The sequence below is a fragment of the Gadus macrocephalus genome, chromosome 3 (genome assembly GCF_031168955.1).
Source record: "Gadus macrocephalus chromosome 3, ASM3116895v1".
NCBI lineage: Eukaryota > Metazoa > Chordata > Actinopteri > Gadiformes > Gadidae > Gadus > Gadus macrocephalus.
Genome location: NC_082384.1, coordinates 4,193,774 through 4,221,639, shown reverse-complemented (window position 1 = coordinate 4,221,639; position 27,866 = coordinate 4,193,774). Strand labels below are relative to the sequence as shown.

Sequence of the window (27,866 nt, the reverse complement as noted above, 5' to 3'; positions counted from 1 at the left end):
GTGAGAAAACACACGTATCGGTACTCTTTAGTTAGTTTATTAGCCTAAAAGATAGGCTAACCCTAATAAAAAATAAAGAATGCATACAATGGCATTGAATTTCCTGTGCAATGACAAATAAATCTAATCTAATACATTTTACCAGTACAGTTTGTTTCACTATTGAATTTATTCATCGTCTTCCAAACGGGGCCACTGGAAACCTATATATATAGATATATATATATATAACCTTTTATCCTTGTCCTTCTCCTGCAAACTGCCTCCTTATTGCTGCAACAACACATGAAGGCATGGCTTTCCTGATGTCCCTGCCTAGAACTCCGTACGCCCAGCGGACAACCTGCCTTCATGCTTTGTATCGGAACTGTGGTGGAGATGAGGACATAATTTCATTTTGATCATACCATGTTTTCATAGTAAACATTTTCAATGGTAAATATTGCATGTCCTGTTAACTGATATTCTACTGTACTACACAACACCAAAGTTGTTTTTATAGGAAGTAAATGGAAACCTCTGAGTTTAAAAACCTGCTTAACAGGATTTACTGTTTTGGTGTAGAAAAGCTGGTTCTTTAAATTAGTTAAATTATTTTTGCTCAAAACCTACTCTGGTCTGCTGGCCATGCTGATCTGTCTGAAGTTCATGTAAGCTATCTGCAGCACAAAATGATTCAGACAGGAGGCTTCAAACCCTGGATGGAGATTTAGGCAGGCAATATCTTCTGGGGGATCTAGGTTTTGGACAAGGGACCAATAGGCGTCAGTCTCCCTACTGCACACACTCCACTGCTGACGGCATAGCCTCACATCTACCACACAAGCACCTGTTAAACAAAATGTAGTAAGATAAACTCACTCTCCTTCCCTTGTAGCTCTAATAGTTGGTGTAAGGCCTTGTAAGAAATGACATGTAGACTACTTATTTCCTAAAGCTTAGGTAAGTGAGATACACCATACTCCATTTATGCACGGAATAGGCTGTCAATTAGATGCAATTTCTCTGCATGCCTTACACCCAGTATCTCTGCATGTGACAATAAAATATCCTTGTAACAATGACGATATTTAGATGAACAGCATATTCCCGTCCTAATCGGAACACTAACTGCTTTCAGACACGTCCTCCGCAGTACTGTATATGCTATCTCATTTACAGCTATAGCTAAAGCTATAGCCTACAGCATGCATTTAACGTCTGGGATCTAAAATAAAAAAATTAAGACATGTTGCTGGTGACAATCTACATGCATGCTTAAAAAAAAAAGTCAACAGCAATATTGCTAAATATATTACAAATACTGCAATGTGATAAACATGAAGACAACGTTAGCCACCATTAGCTATAGCCCGTGGACACTCACCTTGACACCTGCCCAATTCTCCACCGATTCTCCTCACACCACAACTCTATCTTTCTCCTCTGTCCATTGACCCTTCCCCTTACCTCTGCCTGACCCCTCTCTCGCCTAGGCGGCTCATAATTGTATGGCAAAGGCCCATCGTAAGAGCTGACATTAACCCCTACTGCAATCTCTTCACTGTCTGACTCCATTACGAAGAGATGATGTTTACCTGTCGTTGCGTCACTTCCGGTCACGTCCGGTCAGAGCGTTTTTTGAGACACGGAAGCAATTTTACTCACAATTTCTTTCAAAAACTTTTTAAGTGCACATTTATGATTAATTCTTTCACGCAAATCGAGTTCCTACATTATTTATCTACACGTTCATCACAGGGGTCTTCAAGTTGAAACATGGGCTTTAAGTCAAGAGCTCCTTACATTTTTTAAAGCAAAGTTGGAGGAGTTTCAGAAAAGCCAAAAACAAATGCGGTTTCATTCATGCGTAGGGTCTACGAAAGACGCATTACGGGCTTCATATCTGCTCATTTACAGAGTAGGGAGAAAGGGGCTGCCGCACACAATTGCCGAAGACGTGTGTTTGCCAGCAGCAAAAGAGATGGTCATGATTCCTGTGTCCAATAACACTGTGTCACGCCGCATTGATGCCATGTCTGAAGACATTCTGGCTACACTAGTCAGCCGTGTGAAGAAAAGTGAGTTTTACTCTCTGCAAGGGAATTTGCACAGATGGGGCAAAATCAATGACGGGGAAACACACAGGGCTTTTAGCTCATATTAAGAGAGTCTGTCTATCCATCAGCTGGTTACACTGCAGTATTCACAGAGAGGCCCTCGCAGCCAAAAACATGCCAGCTGATCTACTTGCAGTGCTTAACGACGCAGTCAAACCGATGAACTTCATTAAAGCTCATCCGCTGAATACAAGATTATTCACACTGTTATGCAATGAGATGGGCAGCGAACACAAATCACTGCTGCTGCACACAGAGGTGCGTTGGCTGTCCCGTGGCAAAGTGCTGACAAGGCTCTTTGAACTCCGGCACGAATTGCAGCAGTTTTTTGAGGAGAATCCCTTTCATTTGGCCTCCAGTATGCATGACGAAGATTTTCTGAAAAGGCTTGCCTATCTAGCGGACATCTTCTCAGCTCTGAATGAACTCAATCTAAGTCTGCAGGGAGTCAGTGTAACTGTGTTCAACACACTAGACAGGGTTGAGGCCATGATAAAGAAGCTATGGTTCTGGCGGGCGAGTTGTGTGAGTGGGAACACACCTGTCTTTCCCTATGCTTCACGAGTTCTTGGGGGAAAATGATGTGGACCTGGGTGAGCATGTGAAAAGTCTCATAATTGAACACCTCAACCAACTCGCCGAGCAGCTACGGAAACGCTTCCCACCTATGGACACATCTCCCGCTTGGATTCGCAATCAATTTGAAGTTTCCCTGCCCTTCCAACAGCTGTCATTTCATGAGCAGGAGCAACTGATCGAGCTGTCATCTGATGGAGCACTGCAGTTGCAGTTGAAATGAAAGCCACTTGTGGATTTCTGAACCGAGTCACTGACATCATACACAGTCTAGGCAAAGCAAGCCTTGAGAGTTTTGATGCCCTTCGCCACAACTTATCTCTGCGAGGCTGGTTTCTCTGCTATGGCAGCAGTTAAAACTAAACATCGGCAAAGAATGGATGCTGTTGAGAAGGATTTTAGGTTTAAACTGTCTTCCATTGCGCCAAACTTAGGAGAGCTTTGTGCCAAGATGCAAGCCCACCCGTCACATTAATATGGGTAAGTAGGCCTAGTAACTAGTTGATATTATTGCTACACATATAGGCCTACTGCAGTGGCGGCTCGCCTATAGAGGGCGCTGGGGCGACGCCCTCCCGCCGACCGGCCATCTTTTCTTTTTTAAATATATTTATATATATTATTTTTTTAATAATCTTCTCATTTTGAGAATTAATCTATTTTAATTGCATTCGAATAATGCATTTACTTTAGAATATCTTTAGAATCCCCCATGATTAAATCTTACATGTTCAACGTTCATTTTGGTGAAGTAGATGTCTTCCGTGGGGCGCAGTTCACTCAGCCCCACATGCCTGAATTATTAGCCAATGGTTCCACCGTTGCTAGGCAGAAAAGTACATAATTTCGCCAATCAGCGTCGTCGAATTGTATGGCTTTGGGGCGCTCAAGATATAGCCTCAAGCGCAGTGCACCGTCCACTGCGCGTAACCGCGCATTTGCCATTACCTCAGATATCAGCAAGATGGCGACTTTGAGTACTGCTCCCACTGTTTCCCTGTGAGTTCAGCTAGCCCCAAATTCAGTTAAGTCTTTGCTTATGAATCCCTTTGAAAGAAGAACATTTGCAGAAAAATTGCAAGTAAAAGAACTCGGAGCAGAAAAGCCAGAAGTGAACATAACCCAACAAGCAAGAGAAAAGGATAGAGCCTACAAGAGAAGTTTTTCCAGAGTTTCGTTCAGGCTTGGCTAACTAGCTGTGGGTATGCCAATGCAATTTTTTGCTTTCCTTGTGTCCTAGTTCGTGGACACAGACAGTGTTGACAGACCTGAAACATCTGTCAGAACGGATAAAAAAAACACAAGAGTGCATATGAACAACAATGTGAAGCTAGCCATGCTAGAGGTAAGCAACTTCTATTTATTCCACTAGCCTGTATATATTTCCCTTGAGATGGACACTGGTTGCAGACCCTCACAACCTCCCCCCACCCCTTTCAAGTGTACTGTATATAGTTCTCTGCAAACCTATGGTGGGACCAGGCCTTCATTATGCATATTGTATATAGTCCTCTGCAAACCTATTCAGTGTACAAACTGTATTTAGTTCTCTGCAAACATGGTGGCATCAGGCCTTCAGTGTGCATATTGTATATAGTCCTCTGTAAACCTATTCAGTGTACATACTGTATATAGTTCTCTGCAAACCTATGGTTGCTTCAGGCCTTCAGTGTTCATATTGTATATAGTCCTTTGCAAACCTATTCAGTGTACATACTAGAATAGAATAGAATAGAATAGAATAGAATAGAATAGAATAGAATAGAAAGCCTTTTATTATACTGTATATAGTCCTCTGCAAACCTATGGTGGCATCAGGCCTTCAGTGTGCACATTGTACTCTATGTAGTCCTCTGCAAACCTATGTTGGTATCATGCCTTAAGTGTGTCTTCAACAACCACACACAAAAGTTTGCACATTTACATGAATTTTGTGGAATTCATATTTCATTGTCTTTGTCTAAATGCATACTAATGCAGACTGTAGATATATTTATGAGTGACGTTTACCAACACAATGGCTTGGCCGTAACACACTCACCCATTATCTCTATCTCTCTCTCTCTCACTCACACACAGAGAGAGAGAGAGAGAGAATGTTACCTTGTGTGTAATTCAAAGTTATTGTTGATGTATCTGCACTCTTAATGTTGCTGATTTCTACAAGGCAAAAAAATAACTTAAAACTTAGTTCCCTGGCCCCATTCATCTTTGTAAGTAAATGTTCTTTTTTTGCCTTTCCTATTTTGTCAGAATGCACCAGAATGCTTCGTTTGTTTGTGAAAATCACAAACAATCTCCTGGGGGAGGATGCCCCCAGACCCCCCTACAGGGGTTTGGAATGCAAACGTTCAGCCCCCCCTCAAATAAATTCCACCAGCCGCCACTGGGGTATACGCCGTATGCCCGCGTATACCCCCAGATAGCAAACAATCATTGAAACTATGTTAAATGTCCCATGACATGCTATTTTATCTATTCTTTAATATAGGTATTAGTGGGCAACTAACACAGTATTCAAAGACGTTCCTGAAATTCAGCCGTGGTGCAGAGTTACAGCCACTCCGAGCCAGTCGCACATTGAGCTTCCCCCAAATGCGCTGTTTTGGTGTCTCTAGCTATAATGCAAATGAGGAGGAGCGAGGCGGGTCAAGGAGGAGGGTGGGGGTGTGGCCCTGAGCAGCTTGCAGCCACGGTACCATGCGCTCTGTTTACAGTGGATGTATCGCAATGGCGAGGCGCACACAGCCTTTAGCCGTGTTCTGTAAATATTCTAGAACACACGGGAGTCTTGGAGCTCTGTATCTAAATATTATCATATAGCCTACACAGATATCTATATCATATAATATATATTATCACTGCCAAAAGCTGTGTGAGCCGATATTATGAATCTCAAACGACCGCGTTGGGTTCTCCGACGTTCCTGGTTCTGGCGCATTACACGTCGGACTCTCGTCTCTGGTATTTCTACAACGAGACTCGTATTGGGGGTTATCTCAGCCAAGGTTGAGAATGAATTGGGGGGAAGGAACTTTGGCTTTGACTCCCTCAAGAACATGAACCACGACATGGGGGAGAAAGGGATTGTTGGCAGCGAATGTCTCCCGCTTGAGCCCCGCTGAGGGACCACCGCCGGAGGCGGAGGTGCCTAAGCGCTACCCGGCAACGATCCCTTTCTCCTCCTTGTCGTGGTTCATGTTCTTGAGGGAGTTTGAGCACTCCAAGGAAAATCTCAGCCCTAGCCCTCGCTGTTGCGCGTTCACGCACCGTGGAGCCATGTCCCAATACCAGTTTAAAGGTAGCTTAAGGGGTAAGGGGGAGGGCTAACATCCCCTCAAAATTGAGATTTTCGATGGGCACACTCAAAGCGCTTCAGTTCTGACTTGCTCCCACAATACCTTGCGAGAAAACGGAAAATCAAGAAATATCCTAGACAAGATGGAGGGCGAAAAGATGCGACAGGTTTGGAAGAACACAAATGTAGGTGTTTTCTCTGTAATTAACTATTCATTATTTTATTAATTATACTCCGCAGCCCGGCCGCGGGCTTCGAAGCCCGGCCGCGGACTCTCGGAAGATCGCGAAAGTCTCTCACTCTCGCAGGCCGCCCGACCCCGGTCCTCGGCTGGCCTGCAGAGCCCGATCACGGTCTCTGCAGCCCGGCCATCGACCGGGGTCGGGCGGCCCGCGGTCGGGGAGCTGCCGGGCTCATGTCGTATGATATCCAGATCTTCCATGTTCTAGTGACTCCAGGTTAAAAATAAGCTTCATACTAAAATATTATATTATATTAGTAATATTCTATAAGTATTATTATATATACTAATATATTATATTATATTAGTAATATTACATGGTTAATCAATGTATTTTTTGGCAGTACTATATTGTGTACATAGCTATTATATATTGTACGTAACATATGGCCATATCACCCAGTTCTGGCATATAATTCCTAATTCCTTCTTATTCGTTTTCTTTCAGGACATCGTTGAGTCCACTGCCACCAGCCCCCCCCCACCTCAACCTCATGCTCCTCCACCCCAGGCACCTCTTCCACCACCCCAGACACCCCTTCCAAGAGGAGAGTGCCAGGGAGCAGGCGAGGCATGAGGAGAGCGAGGCAAAGGTGGCGGAATGGTGGAGAAGATGTGATTCTCCACCATTCTCTCAAAAGCTGAGAGAGAGTGTGTGTGTGTGTGTATTTTTAGGTGTGCGTGTGTGTGTATTTTTAGATGCGTGTGTGTGTATTTTTAGATGTGTGGTTCAGTGTTTCTTAAATAAAGTGTTTCTTCTAAAGTGTTCGTGTTCTTAACCGATTATTATCTAAGGGTGCACTCACACTAGGCCATCTGGCCGTGGCCATTTTAGCACCTAACCGTGCTCAAATCTGCCAGTGTGAGTGTGGCCAGTCTGGCCAGGCCGGGCCAATTTGGCCACCTCGGAGAGGTGTGCTGCTACGGCACGGGCCGCTATGGTACAGATGCTAATGAGCCGACATGCAAACACGCACGGCTACGCAACCTGAGCTGGATGACGTATAGTCAATGCGACGACCACGGACATAATAAAGGCGACGAGCCTTCTTTCCCATTAAACGGTAAACATCGCGTCAAGCGGTTCAACTGTTGGTGTGTTCTCTGTGTTGTTGCCCATTGTTGTTAAAACCCTGACTGGCGGCAGACTTTATTATGGTCCATGCAGCGGACGCTTGGTGATGACATGTTACGACGTGATGACGCATGTACAAGAGCCTTCCGTGGCCAGGCCACAGCTGCGACGGCCAACGGCCACGGCCAGATGGCCTAGTGTGAGTGCAGGCCAGAGAACAATGGGGCCATTTGAGCACAGTTAGGTGTGAAAACGGCCAACGGCCACGGCCAGATGGCTTAGTGTGAGTGCACCCTAATACCACCTTTAACATGTAGCTAAATGACATTCAAAATAAAGGTATATTACGAGGGACAAATAGTATTAAAATAATCCTTTATTTAAACATGCCAATTACAAAATATAAATACAATTTCAGGTTAAACATCTTTACAATGGGTCTTGCTCGTTGCCCGAGAAAATGGCAGCCAGTCTGTCTCTTGTAACATTACCAGGGGCCTGGTTATCTGCTAGGGGGCACGGGGAGGCCATGATGACGTCACAGGGTAGGGTTGTCCCATTTGGTAGGGGATCGGTTAGGGGTAGCAATGAGCATGAGCTATGAGGGTAAGGGTTAGGGTTAGGGTTGAGATGTAGGGTTGAGACAGTGAGCAAAGAAACGGGATTGGGCCAAAGTGAACGGCGAATTATTCGCTCGAGAAAACCGGAGACAAGTTTAGATTTGTCGTGCCACACTTTCGCCCTGAACAGGCAAGCGCGTTCACGAGGGTTTGTGCCACGACAAATTCGCTCGAGTTGAAATATTTCAAACTTTGACGCGAATTTCGCGTGATGACAGCCAATCAGCGTTCAACAGCGTGGCCACTGAGTGACATGTGTAACGTAACAGCCAATCAGCGTTCAACCGGTGTGTGTGTGTGTGTAACAGTTGATCAACTGATTACCAAACGCATAAGTTAGCACTTTTTGATATTGTAGCATACTTCGATAGATGATTCGGTAGCATTGATATTCTGATACTGTATAATAACGTCTTTATTGGAGTTTTCAGGGGTACAGTATGTATTTTACACCAGTACTAGTGTCATCGCGCGCATGCGCAGAACCACTAGATAGCAAAAACTGACAAGGGAGCAGAAATTGGTAGAAGGCAGGTAGCACTATGCTAGCGTGGGTGCCGGTGTTCACCGGCGGTCAGAAGAAATGTATTTCGAGCTAGCTATCACAAAAATAAACTGGACTCTGAGGTTTTGCTAACTTATTGTAACCTGTTGGAAGATAACGACGATAGCCATCAGCACGAAGTTACATTAACTTTGGCAGATTTTGACATTGATTTAACAAAATCTATTTCAATGACTGCAGTACTGCGTGGGTTACCACCATGGTAACGAGTAACAGTAGTTGATTTGGTAAAATTCATTCATATCGAACATTAAATAAGCGGCTTACCTGATCGTATGGGTCAAGCGTCCAGAAATGAGATGTGTCCGGTGAAGTACGTTGGTCTACCACCCGATGATCTCCCGGTCAACCAAAAATCGATGGATTTTCAATCATATTTCCCGGTCAACTATATGTCGATGCAATTTCAATCATATTTCCCGGTCAACTATATATCGATGCATTTTCAACCATATTTCCCGGTCAACTATATGTCAATGGCTTTTCAACAACGGTCGTTTCCCAGTCAACTCTAAATCAATGACTTTTCAACACATTGGCAATATCGCCCGGTAACCCAAATATCAATGCTTATTCCATCATAAAGATAACAATAGATCAATGTTGTTCCAATGTTGGTGCCATCAACATTAGATAACATCAGGTTTCATCGATATGGTAATGATTCAACATTTATTTTGCATTGAAATTTCAATATCAACCATAATGATGATTCAGATGGAAAATCAATGTTTATTCAATGTTTGCTTGCTGTCTGGGGGACTACACCAGTGCCCGTGTAACGGAGCAAATAAAATGAGTATGTAAATAGTTAAATCCTGCATCATTGGGTCAAGACTTTTATTTTGATATGTTGCTAATGTTGCATTCCGGATATCCTGCAGCAGAAAAGACGGTATCTGCTGCAGGTAGGTTGAGCATAAAACGTGTCCGCATGAAACATTTGTTAAAGTAATTTTATGATTGTCACTTATCTCTAGACGGTTGTTTAATACACTCTTCTGATATTTGGCATTGTATTGTTTCTTTTATTTGAGTTTTGATTTTCGTTTGCATTTGTAATATTGCATTTATTTTGTCTAGGCGGACCAGGAAATGCTTTAAACCTGTCCTTTATGTTTGCTGACCCATTGTGCAGGTAACCGATAGGTTGTTTTAGTTATATGTATGTTTATAATCCCACTTGTGGCGTTGCTAGTATTCACAACCTAGAATGTCTAGTCGGTCCCGCCATTTTTGTGTTGTACATGCAATACCGCCGGTCGCCACATGAGGTTCACCTGTTTATGCGCGCTGTTTAGCGCGACTCCGTTTTCTTATTTGTAAATATATATTGTTTGTTTGTGTTGTATAACACATTATAGAGCAGAAAAGACGGTATCTGCTGCAGGCGGACCAGGAAATGCTTTAAACCTCTCCTTTATGTTTGCTGACCCATTGTGCAGGCAATAAAACCGCTGCACCCAATGCTGAGCGTCCGAGTCCATGCTTGAAGGAAACAAAACACAACGCAGGTTACACCCGCACCTCACTATCCTCTTTCAGTACAGGCACAATCGGGGCTGCCCAGTCAGAGAACTCCACAGATTCAATAACACCTGACCGCTGCAGCCTGTCCAACTCCGCTTCCACCTCAACCTTCATGGCGAATGGCACTGTGCGCGGTTTTCAAATACGTGGCTTTGCGTTGGGGTCCACGGTTAACTTCACTGTTGTGCCGCGGAGGGTGCCAAGCTCATCCTTAAAAACGTCTGCATACTTTGATAGGATGTCTCCAACCACTCTCATGTGCATGATTTCCCCCCAATTGAGGCAGATTTTCTTTAGGAGGTCCCTTCCAATCAGAATAGGTCCCTCCCCGTCGACCACTAACAGCTTCACTTTAGCTGACTGGCCTTCATACATCACATCTACTTCTATAGCTCCAAGTAGAGGAATGCACTCACCGGTGTATTGTCTCAGTCTGATGTTAGTCTTTCGTAAAGCAGGCGCTTTTCCAGAGCAGCACAACCTTGAGTAGGTGGTTATACTTATCACCGAAACTGAGGCACCCGTGTCCACCTCCATCGTCAGCGGTTTTCCGTTTATTTGCAGCGTTGCGCAGATCGGGTCTGCCCGGGGTTCACTCAGGTCAATATTAAACATGTTAAAAGAACACTGCTCCTCCGGCTCTTCACTTTGCACATGATGTGTTTTCATTTGGGGTTTTGACTCTTCCCACTCCTTTTTCCATGGCTTTTTAGCACCTCTGCACTTCTTGGCTATGTGGCCCTTTTTTTGGGAGTTATGGCAAGCGGCATCTTTAAAACCACAGTCATTAGCAAGATGCGCTCCCCCACACCGGTAACACTCAACTGGCTTCATCGGCTTGCCTCTCTCTTCTTTAAACAGACGGTGAACGGCGCCCTGTGGCACACTGGCGTTAGCTGCTTGAATGTCTTTAGAGTTGATAGTTGCTGTTTCCATTGCATGAGCAATCTCCAGCGCTTTCGTGAAAGTTAGCGTGACTTCACCTAGCAATCGGCGCTGAATGCTGTCATTGTTGATACCACAGACTAACCTGTCCCGTAGCATGTCGTCAAGCACCGGCCGAAACTCACAATATTCCGACAGTTGTCTCAGCTCCGCCACGAATGCAGCAACTGAAACTCCAGCTTTGCGTGAATGCGTGTGGAACTTGAAGAGCTGAACAATCACTGACGGCTTGGGGTTGTGATGGTCTTGCACCAGCTTCACCAACTCTTGGAATGATAGTTTGCCTGGCTTCCGTGGCGTTGGTAATTTGCGTATCAACTTTTACGTCTTTGCAGTCTTGTTCCAGTCTCTCGACATATTCAATCCACTCACCATCCAGCTTGACGAATTCACTGAGTGTGCCGACCGTGGTAGTAGCCATGCTGCAAGCTAAAGTTACACGGAAGTTCTTCTTCGACACTAACTACACGTTACTCCGTCATCGATGTTTTAATCCCACACTTGTAACTCAGTTTAGTGTCTTTTATATTGCCACTCTTCACAATAGCTACCATTTCTTGGCATATGAGGCACATCGGTTTTGTGCTCATTTGGGGAAGGATGAACGCATATATTTTTCGGTCAATTTATCTTTGAATTGATGCTTTTAACTGTCAACTTTTCTTTTGCTCTTTGAACATGCTATTTTTGTTATCTTTTCAATCTTTTGATATTGAACAATGAACTGCTGACATATCTAACTAACTGTTGACAAAACTGTCTTTACGAAACTAGTTCACTTCTGCACTGTCAATCTCAATCTGACCTGTCAAACCGTCGCTGAATGTGAGTGGCTCAAAGCAAAGTGGACTAATCACAGACCAATCACGTTCACTGATGGGTTGACCAATTGTGTTGGGCTCATTGAGATTGATTGACGTTCGGAGCGCTGCTCAGTGCTTGTATTAAAGAAAAACAAGATTTTTTAGTCGCCGCGATGTCTTGCAGATAATACAATTAATATGGAAAGTATAATTTGATCAGAGTCCGGACATAGTTGTGGTTCGTTCCGAGGGATCCCTGGTGTTTGCTGTAGTATTCTCTGCATGTGCAACACCAGACCTTTGCTACAAAATTGTTGTTTGCCTCATAGTGGAGACAATCAAAGCCCAAAGAGTCCAAAGTGTGGGTAGCTGATGTCCTATGCTTTGCATTGCTAGCCTGAATTTCTAACTGGGTTCCTTTCTGGCCATTGTTAGTGACTCTCCCTGTTCCTGTGTCAACTCCATGCTTTCTGGTTCCTGTGTCGGCTCTCTGATTCCCTGTTCCTGCATATCTCTGTTCTGCTCTCCATCTTTTCCCTGTGCACCATCAACTTGAGCCTGACTGGACTTACTGCAATGATTGCTGGGAAATCTGAATGTGCATGTTAAACAAACACACTAATAAGCAGGCCCGGAGTGGCTAATCATATTTAAGTCACGCGATGAGCAAAGCCCCCCCAACTTTTCCTGGGACATATGTGGAACCTTTAAATTTCATTAGTTCCAATTTTCTTGGCTATTCCCTCTTGCTCACACATACACATACATATTTGGGAATGCAACTGCAAAACTCACTGTTGTATAAATCCATCAAGACACATGCACTTTTTTTTACTAATATTTAAATCATTTTGCCTGAGGAAAGACCCAATAGGGTCGAAACGTTGCTGTTAATTTTTTATCAAAATAATATGGTAGCTTCTTCAGGCAAAATGAAAAATAATTTTGGCTGAAGACCCAATAGGGTCGACACTTTGCTGTTAATTTTTTGTGGCATCATATAACATAAAATTAAAAATATATAATATAATATAATATAAAATAAAAGTCCCCTGAAATAAATTTGAAATAACTTATATACGTATATGAATGGAACTTCAGATCTTATTGGACTGAATAATTCAAAATAATGGCAGAACAGACGATCGTATACGCACCCTTGAGCGTGATTCATTGTCATTGTTTACTCACTGTATTAACATTAAAATTGGGAGAAATTAATTAGTCAAAAGTCTTTATTTCTTGGCCTAGCAGCCAAACTGTATTTTTCTTTTATAATTGTCTTATCCATCATAACCACAATTGACTGTGAAAGTCTTTGTTGAATCGGGAACACATTTAGTTTGAAGACCAGACAGTTGATGGTGGTCCCTCTTTTATTGCACTTTATGTAAGTGCACCCTAGTTTGAGGGCAGGAGACAACCACATCCCAGGGAGTGGGAGGCAGCATTAGGCATGACAAGAGGTCGAAGAACACACAAACGTTCATCCTCCGACAAAGTGTATCTGAAAAGCAAAGACATGACGACAGCAGACAGAGTTGGTTTGCTGTGACTCCCAACCTCCTCACGGCCTGGATAAACTCACGAAAATGAGGATGATGATTAAGATGAGGATAAAGACTGTATGGAGGGTGCTTTCCAGGTCAGGAAGCCCCTGAACGACATATTACTGGTGGATGGTTGGGGTTGTTGAGAGGATAGCTTCCACTGACTCATGATTCTAAAACACAGAGATGGGGATTGTGTGTGTGTGTGTGTGTGTGTGTGATTTGATTTATTTAGAATACAGACATCTGCAAGGGATATATAACAACATGACAGTGCAAGCACTTATTTCCTTACCCTATTCCTTATTTTCCTCCCTTATGATGAGCGACAGGAACGTAAAACATTAAACATCAACTAAACATTGTGGCAAAGAAAAGAAAATGCCCTACCCTCACTTTCTATATTAAAAGCATATTGAGCAGACAGAGATAAATAAACACAAACACAAGAAACATGGGGGAAGAGCAGGTTAGTGCCACTAGGATTCTAAATTCTCCATGAGCCACCCTTTTTCTGAAAAAAAGATGGTTACCCATATACTTAATCACCATAGGTAACTTGTTCCAGTTCACCACTCCACTGTATTTGAGAGTACCTTTACACATATTTGTCTTGAACTTGGGCCAGAACAGGTCTGCAGTGCTAGCTCTGGTGTGGTAAGCATTGGTATCCCTGGTCATCGTGAAGTGATTTTTATGGTATGCTGGTGACTTGTTGTTGCAAACATTATGGACCACCCTGAGCTGGAGATGAACTGACCTAGCCTCCAGGGGGAGCCAGCCCCTTTGTTGAAAATGGTGCTTACCCACATGATCCATTGATGCAAGCCCTAGCACTACCCTGACTAATCTTTTCGGAGAAACAAGCAATTTGTCTTTGAGGGCCTTATTAAGACCACTGTAACATGAGCCAAGGCCATAATCGAAGCAGCGTAAAACCAATGTAGTGGCTAGCAGTCTGAGACTCACTGAATCAAGGTATGGGGCTTTCCTAACTAAGAATCTGGTTTGGCTGTTCAACTTGCTCATGATCTTTGACCCCATGCTCACTCCGTCTAGACTGCTATCTAAAGAACATCCTAAATAGGTCACTAAGGGCTGGGCATGGAAGAGCTGCCCACCAAGGCTGATGCAGGTCAACCTTTTCTTGTGAAGCCTAGGCTTAGAACCAAACACTATTAATCTGTTTAGGCCACGTGAAAAGAGACAATTTTTTGTCTAATAGCCAGTCCCCGATCTTACTAAATTCCTCTTACAGAATGTCATGCAGCTTGTGCTCATCTTTATTGGAGGCTAGAATAGCTGACTTATCAGCATATAAAAACTGATTCTCATTACAAGCGGACTTCATGTCGTTTATATATCAAAAACAAAATGGCCCTAATACACTCCATGGTGGGACTTCACATGGTATCGGTTGTTCCCAGGATAGATGTCTTTGGAATTCCGTCTTTCGGGATCTATAGGACAGGTAGGAAACAAACCAACCTAAGGCGGGAGGGCTCATGCCTAAAGCTGATAACTTGCTCTACAGTAGGCTATGATCAACAGTGTCAAAGGCCTTCTATAAATCGATTAGGATCATGCCACATAGTTTGCCAACGTCGATTTCCCCTCTGGTGAAGTCAGTAAGGTACTGGAGTCAGTTAAATGAGATTTTCTGAACCCTGATTGGAATTCATAAAGGAGTCTGGAATCAACAGCATATTCATATAACTGTTCATGAACCACTTTCTCCAGGACCGTGGAGGTTACACTCAAAATAGAGACCGGTCTATAATTTCTCGGATTAGACCTGACACCTTTCTTAAAAAGTAAGATGACCTTGGAATGTTTCATGTCATCAGATACAGTGCCTTGTTCTAGGGACAGATTAATGATATGAGCAATAACCGGAGCTATCAGATCAGCTGAGTCTTTCAAGAACGGTTGGGGTTTGTCTGTGTTCTCATTTATCTGTTCAGAAAAGTAGGTCCTTTTGGCCTCTTTGACTACACGTTGGGCCTCGTTCCTGCAGGATTTAAACATTGAGAAGTCAGCTGGGTCCCCTGAGAGTTTGTACTTAGACATGGCTTTATCCCTAGCGATGATGGCTTCAAGTACCTCAGATTTAAACCAAGGATGAGACTTTTGCTTTACCCTGACTGACCTTGCTTTGGCCACTGAATCAATTAAGGAAAGAAATAGGGTTTTAGAGTTAAAATAAAACAAAATGTCTGAGGTGATCTATAACAGACCCCTAAAAGAATGGGCTTGGTTTTGCAAAGGCGAATGTCAATCATTAAGATTTCGGCTTTGTCAGGACGCCGGCGTGAGAGACCCCCCACGAAGACCCCCCCCCCCCCCCCTGCGAGGACTGCCCCCGTGAGGACCCCCCGTGAGGACCACCAAAGTGAGGACCGCCCCCATGAGGACCACCTGTGTGTGTGTGTGTGTACAGGCCGATGGAACAAACAGATACACCCCAGCCAGGCCAGAAGTGCATGAAAAAATACATATTTGCCTCACGGGTCCTCACGGGGTCCTCACGGGGCAGACCTCACGGGGCGGTCCTCACGGGGCAGACCTCACGGGGCGGTCCTCACGGGGCGGTCCTCACGGGGCGGTCCTCACGGGGCGGTCCTCACGGGGCGGTCCTCACGGGGCGGTCCTCACGGGGCGGTCCTCACGGGGCGGTCCTCACGGGGCGGTCCTCACAGGGCGGTCCTCACTCGGGCGGTCCTCACTCGGGCCTTCCTCACGTGGGCCGGGGGACATATCTTATTTATGTGAATGAAAAAAAAAATATTCAGGCACCAAGTGACAATTAAATAATAATGTTTTTAAGCCCACGTCTTTTGGGCGGGTGAATCATAAGGTTTCTCTTGTTCCTGGTGGTCCCTCATCCGTTAGAAGTGGGATCAATACGTTGGTATCAGTTGTTCGTATTCATTATGTGTAGTTTTTAAAATAACAACAAAAAAACTGCTCCATTTTATTTCTGTTTGTCGCTTCCTGATTGTCAGTAAGTGAAGAAAAAATAAAATCTATACAAACGTCTTCAAGTCTTCACGGTTCTTTTCATCTCCTGTTTCAGTCTCTAATTCGTCCATTATCACTGACCACTCACCGCGTAATACAGTCTCATGTGTCTGGGGCTTCCATGGTCCTATAAGCCCTGCTCTCAGAGCCAACATGCACCGTAATGGATTCTGTGCCACATGGGTACCTCATGGAAAAGCCTCCCCTCTAGATTGTAGGAGCTTGTGTCTCAATTTGTAAAAAGTGTTTATGGATAATAAATATAAATGTTGCATTCAACTGCATTTTTAACATGAACCCTCTATGACGCGTGAGTGTTGACATTTATTAAGGACACATTGTGTTACACAATAATAAAGTGAATTCTCAATATCACATTATTACAGGTTATGATTATTTGGGTCATTATCTTTTAATTGTTATCTTGTTATTCATCAGCACACAATAGTTGGAAGGAGCGTTATTAAATTGTAATTCTGGCGAAAATTTAACCCAGGGTCTTTGTATTGGCATGTATACCCATTAAATAAGCCCTCCAGATATTTTTTCAAATTGAAAAAAGTCGCAATGTTTGACTTCCATGTTAGGTAACCCTTCCTTTTACAGTCACCTAATTACTAGGTATTTACCTGGTAAATAAATGGTAAATATAGTATATTATTGGGTAATTAGCACTGGTAATAAGAAGGTAAATACAGAGGAACTACAGCTGAAGTGCTAAGAAAAACCTCCACTATTACCCATCAACTCAACCAAGTACCATGTAGTTCTCTATCGTATCGAGACCATCTCTCCACATATTCCATATGTACGGGGTATAACCCCCATGTCTGCTAAGGACCATGGATAGGCTTTAAGACACACGGGCACGCCCAGTCACGCCTACACCCAAACTTATAAAACACCTGTGTGGACATGCAATCAGTGATTGTTTATCTCCACTGTGAAAGGTACTGTGTGGGGTTGTGAATTAGACAAACGTGTGTGGGTTACAGCATTGGTATATACTTACCTGTGTACGTTTTGGGAGTCTTTCTGCGGGCAGCCTCCTTGGATCGCGTAGTCTAACCCAGATAAAAATCATTTTTGGCTTGGTAGTGACACAGACGTATTGTACGTACAACCCACGACTCACGCGTTGGCTTCAGGTCCCTCGCCTGGCAGTGGCTTCGGTCCGCTAGAGGCAAGGCGACAAACATTTCTGCGGAGTCACAGAAGTCCTACCCTGCGTTCACACCAAAAGATGCATTTGCTGCCCGTATGCGTTGTCGCCGAAGTTTTGCGGCGCAGCAAAAATGTTGCAGCGCAGCATAACATAGCTGGCCAGAGGACGCCCTCTCCCAGCTCCAAGAATGCTTCTCAACGACAGAGTGGGGTCTATTTGAGAGTTTGGACCTGGAGGAGTACACAGTGTCTGTTTTATCCTACATCACATTCTGTGCTGAAAATGTCACCATCACAAAACAGACCAGGGTCTTTCCGAACAAGAAACCCTGGATGACGAGTGAAGTGCGGCCCCTTATCAAGGACCGCAACACTGCTTTCAGGTCGGGAGATAGGGCTCAGTACAGCACAGCCAGAGCGAACCTAAAGAGGGGCATAAGGGCGGCTAAGTTAGCATATAAAAGGAAAATAGAGGGCTACATCATGGACAAAAACCCTTGTCAGGTGTGGCAGGGAATACAGCACATCTCTAACTACAAGGGCCACAACATCATAACTACCAACTCTAATGCTACAAGGGCAGAGGAATTAAACAGTTTCTTTGCCCGGTTTGAGGTGGATAGACAACCAACGCCCCCCCCAGCCTTCACCAACCCCTCCAGGAACATCAGGTTAGAAGGACACTGAAGCAAGTGAACCCGAGGAAGGCGGCAGGACCCAACGGCGTACCGGGGAAAGTACTCAGAGCTTGTGCAGACCAACTCACAGGGATTCTCACCAAGATCTTCAACATCTCTCTGTCCCTAGCCACCATACCATCCTGCTGGAAATCAGCAATTATCATCCCAGTTCCAAAAACGTCAGCTGGTAAAAGCGGAAATGACCTCAGGCCCATGGCACTCACGTCAGTGGTGATGAAATGCCTGGAGAGGCTGGTTGCCCAGCACATCAAGGCCTGCCTCCCAGCATCATTTGATCCCCACCAGTTTGCTTATAGGGCTAACCGCTCTACTGAGGACGCCATTGCCATCACCCTCCACTCTACGCTTAGCCACCTCGAACACCCAGGCACCTATGCAAGACTGCTCTTCATAGATTACAGCTCAGCCTTCAACACAATAATCCCGGACATCCTGATAAATAAACGACTGGGCCTACACCTCCCTGCCTCCACCTGCGCTTGGATAAAGGACTTCCTTTCCAACAGACCACAACAAGTGAGACTCGGCACCCATCTCTGCTCCCCCCTCACACTCAGCACTGGCTCCCCCCAAGGCTGCGTGCTGAGCCCACTTCTGTATACTCTATACACATCTGACTGCTCCCCCTCCCACCCCTCCAACCCCTAAACATCCATTATAAAATTTGCTGCTGACACCACTGTGGTCGGACTCATCTCTGGGGGCGACGAGACGGCGTATACCGATGAGGTCCAGCAGCTGTCAGCATGGGGTTCAGCAAATAACCTCCAACTAAACACATCCAAAACTAAGGAAATCATCATAGATTTCAGACGACACAGCCCAGCCCATGCCCCCTGTGATGGAAAATCTACATGTTGTTATGTTTTTGGTTTATCTATGAACATACTATTTTGTGTGATGCATATATTGCCTGCCTTCTACTCTCCTCAGAATCAGAATCAGAATTCTTTTAATGGCCAAGTATATTCACACATACAGGAAATTGACTTGGTGTGGTTGGTACATAAGACATGAGACATAACATAACAAAAAAACATAAACAAGAACAAAGGACAAATGTTTTTTAAGATAATAATAAATAATAATAAATAATTGGGCATAGAAGGGCAAGTTAGTTTGAGTACGTAAACCCAGAGTCATTGTGATGCAGGGGGCTTGTTTGTGAGCCCAACTGCCGTGGGGAAAAAACTGTTCAAGTGGCGAGAGGTTTTGGTCTTAATAGCCCGGAACCTTCTGCCGGATGGGAGACGCAGAAATAGGTGGTGACCGGGATGAGAAGGATCAGCGATGATCTTCCCGGCTCTCTTGTGGGTCCTTAACTGAAACAGGTCTAGAAGAGATGGCAGGTCGCAGCCGATTACCTTCTCGGCTGACCGAATGATCCGCTGCAGTCGGCTTTTATCCTTTGCAGTAGAGGCAGCGAACCAGATGGTTATAGAAGATGTGAGGATGGATTCAATGATGGCTGTGTAGAATTCCACCATCACTTTCTTCGGCATGTTGAATCTCTTTAGCTGTCGAAGGAAGAACATCCTCTGCTGGGCCTTCTTGATTTTGGAGGTGATGTTCTCCGCCCACCTTAGGTCTTGTGCCATGACTGTTCCCAGGAATCTGAAAGACTCCACCATTTTAACTGGGGAGTCACACATGATGAGGGGGATGGTTGGGGCTGGGCTCCTCCTGAAATCTGCTACCATCTCTACAGTTTTTAAAGCATTCAGCTCCAGGTGGTTCTGGCTGCACCAGAAAGCCAGACTGTCGACTTCATTTCTGTAGGCGGCCTCATCCACATTTGAGATTAATCCAATGAGGGTGGTGTCATCCGCAAATTTTATGAGTTTGACAGAGGGGTGGCTGGAGGTGCAGTTGTTGGTGTAGAGGGAGAAAAGTAAAGGAGAGAGCACACAGCCTTGGGGGGCTCCAGTGCTGATGGTCCGAGGCTCCGAGACAAGCTTGCCCAGCCTCACTCGCTGCTTCCTGTCTGACAGGAAGTCAGTGATCCACCTGCAGGTGGGCTCAGGCACGTTCAGCTGTGTTAGCTTGTCTTGGAGGAGAGCTGGGGCGATGGTGTTAAATGCCGAGCTGAAATCAACAAACAGGATCCTAGCATAGGTGCCCGGGGAATCAAGGTGTTGGAGGATGTAGTGGAGTCCCATGTTGATTGCGTCATCAACAGACCTGTTGGCTCTGTAGGCAAACTGCAGTGGGTCAAGGAGATGGTTGGTGATGGCCTTGAGGTGGATCAGCACGAGGCGCTCGAAGGTCTTCATTACCACAGAGGTCAGGGCGACTGGTCTGTAGTCATTAAGGCCTGAGATCCTCTGCTTTTTCGGAACGGGGATGATGGTGGATGTTTTAAAGCAGGCAGGTACCACACATTCAGCCAGTGAGGTGTTAAAGATGCTTGTGAACACTGGAGACAGCTGGTCAGCACAGTACCTTATTGTCGAGGGAGAGACAGCATCTGGTCCAGCTGCTTTGCGGGGGTTCTGTCTTTTTAACAGCCTGTTGACATCCCTCTCCTGAATGGAGAGAGGTTTGATGGGGGGGAGAGGGCTGTCTGGGACCATTTTGTTGGAGAGGGTGGTGTCTATGTCCAGGCTGGGAAGAGTAGGTGTGATAGCTGTGGTGGGGACAGGGTTAGGACCAGTCCATTGTCTGTCAAATCTGCAGTAGAAGTCGTTCAGGTCATTTGCCAGTCTAAGATCTTCCATAGAGTGGGGGGATTTGGTTTTGCAGCCTGTGATCACCTGAAGGCCTTTCCAGACTGACGAGGAGTCATTGGCTGCAAATTGATGTTCCAGCTTCTTAGAGTACTGTCGTTTTGCCTCCTTTATCTCCTTGCCAAAAGAGTATTTCGCCAGTCTGAACCTATCCTTGTCCCCACTCTTGAAAGCCTCCTCCTTCTCCAAACGAAGCTGTTTGAGTCTTGCAGTGAACCAGGGCTTGTCGTTGTTGTAGCTCACCCTGGTGCGTGTTGGAATACATACGTCCTCGCAGAAGCTGATGTATGACATCACAGCATCTGTATATTCATCCAGACTGCTGGAAGAAGTTCTAAAAAGGTCCCAGTCTGTGTCATCCAGGCAGTCCCGCAGCTCATCCACAGCTTCTCTGTTGTTCCAGTTTTTTGTAGTCCGCACAGCAGGTTTCGAAATTTTAAGTTTTTGTTTATAAGCTGGGATCAGATGAATAAGAGCATGGTCGGATAGCCCCAGAGCAGCGTGTGAAACTGCATGATAAGCCCTGCTGATGGTGCTGTAGCAGTGGTCCAAAGTATTCTCCTCCCTGGTCGGGCATTTGACTAACTGTTTGTATTTCGGGAGTTCGTGAGTGAGGTTGCCCTTATTAAAATCTCCAATGACAATAATCGGAGAATATGTATTCTCTCTCCTACTCTCCACTCCTAATATCTGATCAGCGAGTTGACGTTGAGCCTCTCGCACGTCAGCTTGCGGTGGGATGTAAACTCCAGCAAGAATAAAAGAAGTGAATTCACGGGGGGAGTAAAACGGTTTGCAGGTGATAAAAAAAGATTCCAAGTCGGGAGAACAGGATTGTAAGATCACTTTCACGTCACTGCACCAGCACTGGTTTATATAGAAACAAATACCTCCGCCTTTTGATTTGCCTGAAAGAGTTGGATCGCGGTCTGCACGTAACAGCTGAAAGCCAGTCAGCTGTGCTGCAGAGTCCGGTGTAGATTCAGTCAGCCAGGATTCCGTAAAACACATTACAGAAGATAGAGAAAAGTCCCTATTAGTCCTGATGAGAAGACGTAGTTCATCAATTTTGTTGCAGAGTGAGCGGACGTTGGAGAGGATTATACTCGGTAAAGGCGACCGCATTCCTCTCTTCCTAAATCGCACCAGGGCTCCTGCGCGCTTTCCTCTCTTTCTCCGTCTCACTGTGAGACCAGGGCCTTGGATAGGTAGGTCTTGTAAGTCCACGGGAGAGGCGAGAAAGTTGGGACATAAATCCGATGGTGTTGAGTCCCTGATGTTAAGGATCTCATCTCTCGTAAAAATTATCCGTGACATGGCCATAGCAACACAATAACAAAAATGGAAAAACCTAAAAAAGTCTGAGTTGATCCGTAATAAACAGAATTAAAACTAACACAGTCTGTGACAATAAGACAATTGAACAAAATAATCCGGTTTGATTCGCAATAAACTAAATTAAACACTATTAAAGACTAAAAACAAACACAGAAGTGTGCACCAACACACCGAAGCAGCCATACGAGGCGCCATCACCATAACAACTCCTTATGGGTCATCTAAAATGTGAACCTTCTAGGGTCGTGTGATGCATTTTTATTGCCTGCCTGTTTCCTATGTTTTCGTGTGTTGTAAATCATCTGCCATGCAATCCTTTGATGTATGGGCCTGTTCCTCGGGTTCCTGGCTAGCGTCAACGAAGCAAAAGGGTTACATGGCACGGCCGCCGACCCCTCCAAATGGCATCCAGGGGAGCTTCAATTGTAAAGATAACCATCTGGTAAACAAAGGCTTTTGGTTTATTGGGGGACACATCCCCTCCAGAACCCAACCGAAGTGAATAAGAACTCATTTATTCGAACACTCAGTGGACTTCTCCTGAGCGTACCTTTAGAGTATGAAGTAACACGCAAAGAGAAGCTCCCATCTGAGGCCTCAGATTATTGTAATGTTTGCCTGTTATGTTGTTTGTTGATGCATGTTGTGATGTATCTTTGTTCGTACTTTTATTACAAATATATATGACCACCAATTGTCAACAGTATTGTGTGCTTTTTGCATCTAAATATCTCATCTGTCTTAGATGCAAACTCTGATAGAGAAATTGCCACGACACCCCCTGCACATCAACGGGGATTGCGTGGAGAGGGCTCCGTCCTGCAAGTTCCTGGGAACATACATCTCTCCCAGCAGCGACTACACTTTCTGAGAATTCTCAGAAAAAAAAATCTTGAACAAAAGCTGCTGGTGTCCTTCTACCGGTCAACCATTGAAAGTGTGCTCATAATGAAGATTAACTGAGATTTAAAATACTTAGACTAATTCAAGAGAGAGAGTGCAAAAGAAATCGAGGGGTCCGGAGCAAGAATTGACAAAAGACTTTATCGTGCAGAAAAACAACAACGATAACAGCCTGAGTAGATTTGCAAAGTCACTGCTGGACTTCGGTCCCAGCCCTCCTTTATACACATACAGGAACTTCGAAATCCAATGGAGGTTCCCTTTGTCCCTAATGAGGTTTTCCGCCTTGTCTCTTCATCTCAGCATGTTATCAACCGTGCCCCGATCTGAGGTACGCAGGGATTAGGCTTGTCAGTCAAAATGACCCACGCCTGAAAGGTGGAGGTCAACATGACTTGACCCTGCAGTTCCCAGGGCATTTCTGCGTACCTACCATCTGGTGTGAAACCTGACTCAGGCGTCATGTGTTTTCCACTATTTAAAATATTAAGCCTATTAATAATCATGGTTTACTATAGAATATACTCACTAATTTCTACCACAATCCCCCCTTTGTGACTACTAAGGTCACAACAAAAACATAACAGTCGTTTGGGTCATATTTTGCACTACATTTGATCATCGTTAAAAACCTTTAAACATGTTCAGGAGTCTCAACCTGATTTAAGGCAAAAAGATCTATCAAATGTCTAACATGTCTAACTAGAATTCACACATAACACAGTATTTTCAGCATGCATTGAAAATAAGCATTTCAAAATATATGACATAACAATATGAAACTCAAAAAATGATATTTCAAAAAATAAGTAAACAATAGGAATTAAAACTAAAAGAAATTAAAACTGAAAACTGTCAACAAGCTTGCATGGATTGGGATAGTTCTGATTATTGTCATGTACCGGTATACTATATAATGTGGGGGGTTAGGGCACCAGTTAAGAGAATAGGAACTCCCCCTGATGTCCGATTCTCACATTCCGGTCTCCTTTCTAGTGTCACTCCAATCTATCTCCCCATAGAGTATCCTCTCCCACTCCCCCGACTCCTCTATGCCAGACACCATGAGGGCCATCTCCTTAGAAAGCCTGGATGCTATTACTGATCTGACTATGGGAATGCAGCAGCAGAAGATAAGACCCATTGCTGTTAGTACTATTAGGAGCACTACACCTATCTTAGCGAACATCATTCCCCACATGCCAAACTTTGTTTCAAGCCATCCAAACATTCCCTGATCATGGCCTGCGTTTTCCTTTAACTCTTTTCTTAAACGTTTCAAATTGTTCATTGCAAGTGTAAATGATCCATCTGGGGCAGTATTATTTGGAATGAAGGTACAACACATTTCACCAATAAGATCACAAACTCCCCCCCTTTCTGCTAGAAGCCAATCTAACGCCTGTCTGTTCTGCCAAGCCACAGCGCTTGTGGCTGTCAGCTGTTCGCCCAATGCAGATAATGCATCATCTGTGTAGTTAATGAACCTCTGTTGGTTGTAAAAGATATAATTGATCCATTCCGCATTTTTAGCAATTCCGATTGCTGGCAGTAGTGCCTCAAATCCTGCTGCTACTTCACTTCGTGCCATAAATTTATCGGGTATTCCCCTGGGTTGTCCTATTTTATCAATTTGTATGTTCTCGTCTGCTTCGTATGCTCTCTTCCGCCTATTTAGGTTATCTGTTTCTAAGTTATCGACTACATCTTTTATTGATGGTAGTATTGCAATTTCCGTAACCACTTGGACTTTCGCGCATCGTCCTCTCCACATTTTAGCAAGTATGGGACGAAGAATGTTATTACCGCAAAGCCAAAACTGATCTGCCACCACTCTGTCCTGGCTCACGAATGCTCCATCACTACACAGTATTGACATGTAATTCTCTCTAGACTTCTGCTGAGAGCCTGGTAAAAGCTGAACATTTTTAATCGCAGGTGGCTGATATAACATTCGTTTCCCGTCTTTATCGAATAGCGTGACATTCCAAATTGTGTTACATTGTTCCTCTGGTATACTACCTACATCGCTGGCATTTTCGTTTCCTTCGTCATTTTGAAAGCATTCTAATCCTTCTTCAATTTGAAAATTGGTTTGTGTTGGTCGTGTTACTTCGCCTATTTCTTGTGATAGAGTTATATCAAATTCTCGGCATCTTTTCATGATTACATTCCATGGCATTCCGTCATATTTATCTTCAAGATATTTGTTATGTTGACTCGATCCTAACAGCAGAAAACATTTCATTGAACATATAACATACTTTTTCTGATATGGAATACCTTCTGTTCGTGTTCTATTTAAATTGACCTCTATATCATACTCCTGCGGTGTCCGTTCTTCTAAGCAAAATTCAAACGCTGTAGAGCGGCGACCAATGCTTAACAGTTGTTCGTTCTACAAGAGTCTCTTCAAGAGACATGGATGTTGATGTAAAGATCCTTGTCGCCATAGTTTATTTTTGATTACACAAGGATCTTCTGCTTCTAATGTAAAATTAAACGTTCTGTCTGACACTGCTTTAAAAAATATAAATTCTCTCACGTTCAATTGATAATTTCCGTTGTAGTCCCATGTTCTTCCTGACGTTACTTTTAGACACCATTTCATTGAATCAAATTGGATATGTAATTTACACCGATCTTTCCTATGTGCATGTTCATAATTCTGGCGGAGGGTTAATGCACATAGGTGTTCATCATCCGACATAACAGTATACACAAAGTCATTGATTTGGTCTTGCGGTGGTATCTGAGCATACAAGACTATTTTCCCTTTGTTGTCAACCAGTCCTGAATGATTTTGGGCCGGATTATCCTGTGTTCCTCTCTGGCTCTCTTCAGTTGGCCTACTACCCCCTAATTCCTGGCCCTTCCAGGTTTGTGTTGCCCCAATGGTTTCATCCTTCCTCGGGGTCTGTGCTTGTGCCAGCGGAATCTGGCACAACCCGTAAAGGATCAGAAACAGGCTCCCCGTTTTCAGCATCACCATGCTGCTGTATCTCTTGGCTCGACTGGATCTGGTCCTGGGGCAGCTGGTCAGCCCCACGTGTGTCTGCGTCTGGCTCCTCCTCCTCACTCCTCACGTGCAGTGGTTGAGATGATACCACGTGGCACTTCCTTCCACTTGGATGGCTGTTGGTGTTGCGTTGGTGACTTTGTATGGTCCTTCTCTCCTGGGTTCGTTTGTTCCACTTTCTCCTGAAGACTCTGATGTACACGTGGTCACCCGGCTCCACCCCCCTTGGTGGCTCCTTCTCCAACTCTGGAACTCTGTCTTTCTCCTGTTAGTAAATAAGCCTGTGTATGCCAGTTAGTTGTCCCATATAGCGTCTTAATTCAGTTTCCAATTGTTCAAATGGAGGTCCTTTGTGAGGCCCTCGAATGACAGGCGAAGGCATGGGTCGACCCGTAAGCATTTCATGCGGGGTTAGATGCGTCGTTCTGTTAGTTTTCATGCGATAACTCATTAGTGTCAGTCGTAGTGCATTAGTTCTTTAAGTTAGTACTCTAATTTAATTTTGTTAATCTTTGTCTTAAGCGTCCGATTCCTCTCTCCACCATACCTTGTGGTTTGAGGAATGTAGACACAGCCTAATCTTTGTTTGACATGCAGATGTTAAATCACTTGTTTGAGTGTTTTCTGAATAAACACTGCCCTATTGCCTGAGCTAATTTGTGACGGAATTCCAAACCTTGGCATGACTTCTCTAGTCAGAACCTTGATTACCGTAACCGCACTTTGGTCTTCTGATGGGACTGCTTCTACCCATCTGTTGAACACTGTTTTTTCAAATATTTCACACTCATTTAGCTGGATGTTAATCATTGTTTGCAAGTATGGTGAAGAAAAACCTTGTTTTCAAATTTTTTCTAATTCTCCTCAATACCTCCCCCCTTGCGCAATGGTCAAAGCCATGCGCAGTAAATGATAAGCAAATCTAATAACGCCGTTGGTGCAACCAACGTCGAAACGTGTAACCTTAAGCATCAGCAAACTGAAACCAATCTTTTGGGAAGGGAAATCGAAACCTGTATGTTCAAATCCAAAGCCCAATATGGGTGGGTTTACCATCAGCCGCCTGAAACCACGCTGTTCCAAAACCATGCACTAAACCGAAAAAACGTACATGCATTAGTGGCCTTCTACACCACAAAGGAAAAATTAAATAAAATAAAAACGCGACATGCCCCGTTCCAAGACCACTTCTGCTGCCATAGCTGACATATCTGACTCCTGTTCCCCCTCCACCTTTCATCAGCCGGCTTTTCCTATGATGGTTGCAGTCCGTCACTCCATGATCAAGTGAGCCAGTGCTCACAGTGACTCTGCCAAGTAATCGTGACTGTGCCTGAATTAGGTTGTCCCGGGCTTCAAGGTGGGATCTTACCCGTCGTTGGCTAACCAGCCTTCCATACTGGCTTAGTGCAGGATGCCGTACCTGGGATACGATCAATCCCCACCTATATGGTGGTATAGATCGCAAAGTGGAGGGATGGAGACAGAGTCATCAGCCGCATCTGCCTTATGCAACCATATGTGTGCGTAATGAATACAAATCAGGGCGACTATAAAACAAAAGATAATTTATCAGAGTTAAAATTATTAAAGTATTGCAGCAGTATTAGTGGCATTTGAAGGTAAACCCACTACTTCCGAATCCAATTTGACAACATAGCACGTATGACTCCTTCCCAGCAGATGTGGCGT

At 44.4% G+C, this 27,866-nt stretch overlaps 2 protein-coding genes across 2 annotated transcripts in view; one reads left to right on the top strand and one right to left on the bottom strand.

Annotated features, from left to right (window-relative positions):
• The window catches only part of ndufs8a (NADH:ubiquinone oxidoreductase core subunit S8a), a 340,733-nt gene that overhangs the window by 138,182 nt on the left and 174,685 nt on the right, over positions 1–27,866 (top strand). The window lies entirely within an intron of this gene.
• On the bottom strand, positions 20,687–22,447 carry LOC132453786 (uncharacterized). Its single transcript, XM_060046728.1, has 2 exons — positions 21,088–22,447; positions 20,687–21,043 (listed from the first exon to the last, which is right to left on the bottom strand). The coding sequence occupies exons 1-2, from the start codon at positions 22,235–22,237 to the stop codon at positions 21,000–21,002; spliced, it is 1,194 nt and encodes a 397-aa protein (XP_059902711.1). The 5' UTR covers positions 22,238–22,447; the 3' UTR covers positions 20,687–20,999.